We start from the raw sequence: 7,613 nt of genomic DNA, 5'->3' as shown, positions 1-7,613 counted from the left end.
CCTCCTTCTGTGCTGACTTTGGTGTCTGCCATGAGGTTTCTCAGTCCTCACTATCCCAGCTGCTGTTGAGCAGCAGTTTGTTTGTTTGTTTTCGTTTTCTTGGATGTGCTCTCACAGAGGCACAAACTGTGTTGCTCATGACTTGGCTCTGGGCAGTGGTGGGCCCCTTTGGAGCCAGCTGAAACTGGCCCTTATCTAACATGGGGCAACTGCTGGATTCTTCTCACAGGGGCTACCACTGCAGCCCCCCACACACACATACTACCAGAACCTAGCCATGTGAACCAAATACACTGGGGCAGCTAGGTCATTACTGGCCTGTAAAGTATCAAGTTTCATTAACTAATGAAACCCTAAAAGTGATGGGGGTAGAAGGGGCTGGGATAACAGTGCCACCTTTGGGGGATACCAAGCTGAGACTAGGGATAAAATGATCTCTGGGCAATTATTGTATGTACCCAAGGCAGGGACTAACTTGTTGGGAAGGGATTTGATGATGAAATTGGGCATTCAAATAGTAAATTGTTAGACTGGAATAATGGTGTTATTAATGGGGTGCTCTCAGGCCCTGAGAGCAAAGATATATTCACCTCTGACTGGAAAGACCCTGAAATGGGGGCGGAAGCAACAATACAGATGGACAGTTTTACCTCAGGGGTTTACAGGGCCACCGATTTATTCGGGCAAAGTTCTAGAACAGATTTTGGAGCAATTCCAACATCCCGAGGAGATGTTACTGTTACAGTATGTGGATGATCTTTTATTGTCAGGACAGGAGAAAACAGTTGTGAAGGAAGCCACTAACAAGCTATTCAACTTTCTGGGAAAGCAGGGCTTGGGAGTATTGAAAACTAAATTACAGTATGTAGAAAGAGAAGTCAAGTATTTAAGTCATCTAATGTCTGAGGGAAAATGGAGAACAAATCCAGAGAGGATTCAGGGAACTGTTGGGCTACCCCTAACCAAAATTAAGAAAGAAATAAAAAGTTTTAAGAGAAAGGTGTTTTTTTTGTTTGTTTGTTTTTTTTTAAGGAATCAGGAGCTACAAAGTCTGAAGGAGTGGATGCTCCCTGATGGGAGAGAAATGCTGAATAAAGCACCAATGAGGCAAATATTAATTATTTTACATCAAGAGAGTCATTGGGAGGTGCAAGCAATGTGTGATGTTGTGCTAAGAAAGTATGTCTGTGTAGGAATATACACTTTAGTGAAGCAAATATGCAGAGGATGTACCATATGTCAAAAGGCAAATAAAAAGGTCATCCGTAACCCACCTAGAGGGGGACGGGAGCCAGGGATTCGACCTTTCCAAAGTATACAGGTAGACTTTACTGAGTTACCTAAAGCAGGGAGACTTAAGTACTTGTTTGTCCTAATTGACCACGTGACTGGATGGGTGTAAGCTTTCCCCTCGGTATCTGCCACTGCGAACAAGGTGGCTAAGGTATCACTGGAGCAAATAGTCCCTAGATATGGGATAGCTGAAAACATTGATTCAGATCAAGGAAGTCATTTCACTTCACAAGTACTGCAAGGGTTAATGCAGGCCTTAGAGACTGAGTGGGATTTTCACACCCCCTGGCACCCCTCCTCTTCTGGGAAGGTAGAGCAAATGAACCAGACATTAAAGAAGCAATTAACTAAATTAGTGTTAGAAACCCAACTTCCTTGGGTAAAATGCTTACCTTTAGCACTCCTACAGGTTCAAACAGCACCAAGAAAGGATATAGGAATTTCACCATATGAGATGCTGTTTGGATTGCCCTATCTGGGCAGAAGGGATGAGATACCACAATTCGAAACAAGAGAGTTTTCTTAAGAACAGTATTCTGGGGTTGTCCTCTTCTTTGTCATCTCTCAGGACCCGTGGGTTGCTGGCTCAAACCCCACCTTTGGAATTCCCCATTCACCACCATCAACCAGGAAACTGGGTCCTGATTCGGACCTGGAAAGAATCAAGGCTGCAGCCTGAATGGTAAGGATCATTCCAGATACTCCTCACCACTGAAACAGCCGTAAGAACTGCAGAAAAGGGGTGGACTCACTATACATGGGTAAAAGCATCCTCCAGACCTGATACTTGGGAGACAGTTTCGACAGATGCCCCTCTGAAAGTTAGCATCAGAAGAAAAGATACATGAATATGACAGATGAGACTGGTGATTGGGCAAATGGACTGTCCTATACTGAATTAGTGTGTCCTAATGATGGAGTATTGGTCTTTTTAATAATCTGCTTACTTGCTTTTGGTATGATCCTGTATAAACCAAGGTGCACGGAGTTCTAGTAATAATTCTGTAAGCAAACCTGTTATTCTGAAATGCTAAAAAGAACTGAGTATCCAACAGAAGGACCAGTCCAAATAACTGAATGTCCAAATTGTGGGACGCAGTGTTGGGTCAATTTGGAAGTAGGGGGTGAATTAAATTGTCCAAATTACAGGCTTTTGGAGGGAAATTGGAAAATTGATTCTGTAAATAAGAGGAGTCAAATCTCTGTGGAGGTAGGAATTTTTTGCTGGAAAAATAATATTTTTTGGTATATTTGTTTTATATTAGTTTTGGTATATTTACTGTGGTGTTTGGTCAGTTTCCCAAGGGGGGATGGGGGGGACACAACTACACAGCCTCCACCAAGGGCCTCTCTATGGGCCGCGGGGGGGGGCTTCATCTCCGGCACATGGAGCGCCTCCTCCCCCTCCTTCTGCACTGACCTTGGTGTCTGCAGGGAAGTTTCTCAGTCCTCACTCTCCCAGCTGCTGTTGAGCAGCAGTTTGTTTGTTTGTTTGTTTTCGTTTTCTGTGACGCGGTGAGGTGACAGTGACAGAGGCACAGCGGGGGCGCTGCTGATTGGGGACACAGGGGAATGGGGACACGGGGCGTCAGGGATGCGGGGGTGACGTCACCGCGTCGCCGCCCTGCCCCGTACCTGCCGCTGCTTGTCACCCGCCTTAGCCGGCATGGCGACCCACCGCCCCGGCCTCCCCTCCACCGGAAGTTGACTCCAGTAGCCATGGCAATGCGCCGATAGCGCTGCTACCGAACTATCGCCCCCTTCCGAGCTATTCCGCGCTCTGGCTCCGCCCGCTGCACTCCCGTTCTCATGAATATGCAAATGAAAGGGGAGGTGGTGGCGTCGTCGGGTCCGGAAGCGACGCGGCTGAGTCACGGCGGTGGCGGGTGCGTGAGCGATGAGTCGAGAGCTTGTCCTCCTGTCCTCACTCCCTGCCGTCACCATGATGGAGGAGATAGACCGGTTCCAGGTGCCCGCCGTGCGCGCAGAAATGCAGCCGCTGGTGAGCGGCGGGTGGGGGCGTGGCGGAGCGGGAGGACATGCTTGGCTGCTGTCTTGCCTGGGGGAGCGGGATTGGGATTAGGGAGGGGAAAACGGGGATGGAGGCTCTCCTCGGGGCTGTTACATAGCGGCCGTCTTCTGCTGTGTCATGGCGGAGGGTGTGGGGGGCGGTGGCCACCAGAAAATGTGGCTCCCCGCACCCCGGTTGGGGCTCGCCTAGACCTAGCGGGTGGGAAGGAAGGAGGCATGGCTATCCCTGGGGGTTGCCAGTTGGCTGCCTGGTAGCCAACGGCTTCCTACATGTGTGTGGCCACCTTATTCTGGGGCTAAGGGCTTGCTACTGGTGCTGTGCCCCAGCTGCATGCAAGCATTGGGGTACGTGTCTGGCCCTGCATCCTGCCTGGTAAAGGTCCTGCATCTTTCTCTCCTCCTTCCTTGCCTTCCTTCCTCGTTCCCCGTTTTCCTCCCCTTCTTCCCTGCCTCCTCATGGTCCCCTCCAAAGCTCATGACCTGTTGGCATCATGGTCAAGGCAGGTGGCTTCAGCGCACCAGCTCCTGTTGGCACCTGGAGGAAGCAGATCCCATCCCAGCACCTGGTTGTGTGGGGTGAACTGCTTGGAGAGGTGCGATGGACTTGACTGAAATGCCTGTACAGATCTCCCGGCAGCGGGAGCGAGACTGTTAGTGGCAGGTTCACGTTAGCCCTGAAGGTGCTCCCGAGGCTCCTGTTGGCTGTCTAGAGTTGGTGTGTGCACCTTGGTTTCTTGTGGCAACTAATGTTTATCAGCTGAATAAAAATTGAGAACACAGTAACTGGCTTGCAAACAGAAAGGCTTTCCTATGCTGGTCTCCAAACTGATTACCTCCCGGTGACAAATTATGGAAATAGTTTCAGGCTGATCTTTTTTTATGGTTTATTTTTTTTAGTCTGTAACCGTTGTGATGGGAAGAGAACTGTCCCTACAAGCTGCTGGGGACCTGTTGCATGCTTACTGTGCATTTTTGTTGAGCATGGTGAGGCTGGCCCTGTTATACCCACTGGTGAAGGCAGCAGGCGTAGTATTGAGATGAGTGAGTTTATAAGAGTCGTTGGCAGACCAAAAAAACAGAACTCTTAAATACTTCCCAAAGCAGTTGGGATTTCTTATGCCCAATAAAATCCCATAATATTAGAGGGATGGAAATGGTATTTACGTGCATGTTTTTGGAGGCATAGAGTGGGCAGAACCTGAAGAGGTGACTTGGTCCAGCCCTGCTGTCTCAGGGTAGGATGTTAGATCATGCAGTAATGGTAGTAAGCTTAAGAAGGTTTCCTTCCCCTCCTCAGCTGCCAAAATTATGAAAGTTTCACAGAGGAATTTCACATTTAAAAAAAAAAAAACAAAAAACAAAATATTCTGAACACAGCTAAAGGAGTTTTTTTTTTTTCCCCTATGCTTCAGGCTTTCTGTTGATTTTTTTTTTTTTTTTTTTAACTAATAGAGTTCATAGTAAAAATGTGTGCATGCGAGGGACTGCTGCAGTGAGTGGATGGTGGGGGATTCTTCCACGTGCTTGGGAATGCTGGCGTCAGTCTTAGGAATGGGGCAGAACGAATCTGGTACAGCATTTCCCGTGGCACCACCTGCTTGTAGTTCCTGGTCAGCACCTGGCATGCAGGCACTGGTGCTTGCAAGGCTCCTTGCAGTTCAGAAGCTGGCTGGGGTTTGTAGCAGTCTGCTTGGCTGGCACAATTCTGCCCCATGCTGCTGTGTTGTTCTACAGCAGCTACTGCTTGTCCCGTTCTTCTTCTTCCCCTCCCTTCTTACCCCATTCCATGTTTTTAAGTACAAAATAACCTGTGCATCTCAGGACTGTTTTTTTTCCTCAGTGGAAAGGCTTCAAATTCCACATGGTCCCAGGGACAGTGGTCTGTGCAGTGTTGAAGGCTGAAGGAGCCTGGCAGTGTTTTCCCCATCCAAAGGGCTGAGGTAGAATCTTGTTTTCTAGGTGTGACCTGAGAGCCAGAACTCCTCAAATTTAAGAGATAGGTACAGCTGGTAAATGCTTAAGGAAAGCCATTCTCAGAATGTAGTCTGAAGCCTTTCTAATCCTATAAGTATCCAAACCTGCCACCAATACTGGCATTATTGTTCAGTTGTCTGTCGGGGTGACAAATAGTGAAAATATTTTAGGTTGTTCTTGTTGTTCTTCGTTTCTGTAGCTTCTAACTCTTGTGTTGGGGAAAAAAAAAAGTCTATACAAGCTGATGGGGACTTGTTTCATGCCCTACTTGTATGTATTTTTGCCAAGCAGAAGCACAAGTCTCCCTCTTGGGAGATGTCAAAAGCCTCCTGGGCAGCTGTCTTGGGGTGGCACTGCTTGAGCTGGGGGTTGGAGCAGGTGACCTCCAGCGGTTCCTGCCAACCTCAGCCTTTGTGGTGGTTCTGCACGAATGTCTGGTGCCCACAGAGTGTGCATCATGACACTAATAGTATTGTAATCACTGAGCAGGGGCAGAGTACTTGGCCCAACTATGACTTTTTGCCCAAATCCTTAAAGTTCAAATGTGTCTGGAGGGGGAACCTTGTCTCATGTCTGGCTAAGGGTTATGTTGGTGTCTTAGTACAAGGCTAAGGGCTGCCCCTAACTGGAGCTGTGTGGAGCATCGCTTGCTCTGACAAAGCCTGCTGGGATCTCTGGTTGCTGCAAGTTGCTCCCAGATAATAATGGGGTTGGTCAGGGGTTGTGTCGCAGAGCAGATAAGCATTTGTTGGGCTGGCCAGCTCTGTTGTGATTTCCCTACCCTTCTCATCAATTGCAATGATGTGGAGCTAGGAGAGTGGCCAGTCATTTCCTCCTCTCTTCAGCCTGTTTGGATAAGCAACACTGAGTCAGACAAGCTGTCTTGATTCTGCTTGACCTCCGCAAACATGGATTATGAGAACTGCTGTGTACTAATGCTGACCCAAGAGAAGGTTCAGTGCAGGACTTAACGAGAGGGATTTGCTGCAGAGAAATAGACGGGATGGCCTACAGACCCTGGATCAACACTGACAAGTCAAGGCCCAGTGTTTCACATCTCTGCAAGATGTATTATTCTGCATGTCTTGATATGTATTATTCTGCATGTCTTGATATTGTGGCACAATTCAGTACACATTCCTTCTGGAACACACATGACATCTTTCTATAATATTGGAATGGTTTTGATTCTGATTTCCTGTCTTGGATACTGGTGGCTCTTGACTTCCATCCCCAAAATACCTGCCCTTTCAAATTAATTAATATACTAATTTACCTGGGGTCTTGTTTACTCCTAACGCTTAATATCATGTCTTCCCTATCAACGCGATGCAAACTCAACTGTGGAAACTCTGTTCTGCTTAATTTCTCTTTGATCTCTGCCTGGTCACAAGCCTTCTGTGCTCACAAAAAGGGATCTCTTCAGTAGCTGCTGGGCAGCACGTTAGTTTCAGAGAAAGCGAAGTTCTAATGTTGCTGGGGCATATGATGTGATGAGGCCTGAAACACGCTATTTCTGGGATGCTTATGCTCTGTGGGTAGCTGTCTTTGCTGATGTGGTTGGGATTTGATGTGTTAACTTGCAGTATTTCTCTAGTTGCAAGCCTTTTGTTGCATTATTGTGACGATTGATGTGGGTTTTTCTCCAACTGCCTTTTTTTTTTTTTTTTTTTTTTGGTCTGGAAGGGTTCATAACACATCATTTTTGTTGCAGAGATAGGTATTAAACAGAGGGAGAAGTAGAGGGACGTTTGCCTGGTGAGGATGCCCCAGAGGAAGAGCATTAGTCTGGAATAGGAATGGGGCAGCCTGTAGTTATATGTGGACCTATTCTAACAGAAGTTCAGCACAGGAACCTCACTACATGCTCTTCCCATGACTTACAAGTTTGTTGTGTTGGCTAAACTCCTGCAAAATCCTTCCTATTTTTGTTAGAATGGAATATACTGAGCACAGTGTGGTGGGGTTGTATCTTGAATTTTGGTGGTATGTGGAAGCCCTCCTGAGCCCGGCTGGTGTATGGTGGCAAACTGACAGATGACAGTATTGGATCGCACATCATTCCTATATGCTAACGCAGGCAGTTGCTGTTCTTAGCACAAAAATGCAAGTAGAATAGAAGTGCATTTGCCCGCATGGCATCGGTACCACTTTTCCTGAGGAAAAAGCACCTGCCAAAATGCAGCAGCTTCAGAGGAGCTTTTCCATAAACTGCAGAGACTTTGTCTTGATTTCTGTAGGTGGCAGCTGGAACACAATATTTTAATTTCCCAGTTCTCCACCTGCTTGAAAAATGGAACTCTTTGCAGAGAAAT

The 7,613-nt window shown here is 47.3% G+C and overlaps 1 protein-coding gene across 4 annotated transcripts in view; it reads left to right on the top strand.

Moving 5' to 3' along the window:
• The first annotated feature begins 2,971 nt into the window (after nucleotides 1-2,971).
• LOC121063018 (protein FAM219A-like) overlaps nucleotides 2,972-7,613 on the top strand; it is a 123,567-nt gene continuing 118,925 nt past the window's right edge. Inside the window, exon 1 of one of the 4 annotated variants that reach the window (XM_040543326.1) lies at nucleotides 2,972-3,295. In XM_040543326.1, coding sequence (XP_040399260.1) covers nucleotides 3,191-3,295 — 105 coding nt within the window. In that variant the 5' untranslated portion in view covers nucleotides 2,972-3,190. The remainder of the gene's footprint in view (nucleotides 3,296-7,613) is intronic. The other 3 variants (XM_040543328.1, XM_040543327.1, XM_040543329.1) reach the window with 3 other exon arrangements.

Source organism: Cygnus olor, assembly GCF_009769625.2.
Source record: "Cygnus olor isolate bCygOlo1 chromosome W unlocalized genomic scaffold, bCygOlo1.pri.v2 SUPER_W7, whole genome shotgun sequence".
NCBI lineage: Eukaryota > Metazoa > Chordata > Aves > Anseriformes > Anatidae > Cygnus > Cygnus olor.
The sequence above is the reverse complement of the archived record's forward strand: the minus strand, read 5'-3'. Positions and strand labels throughout refer to the sequence as shown.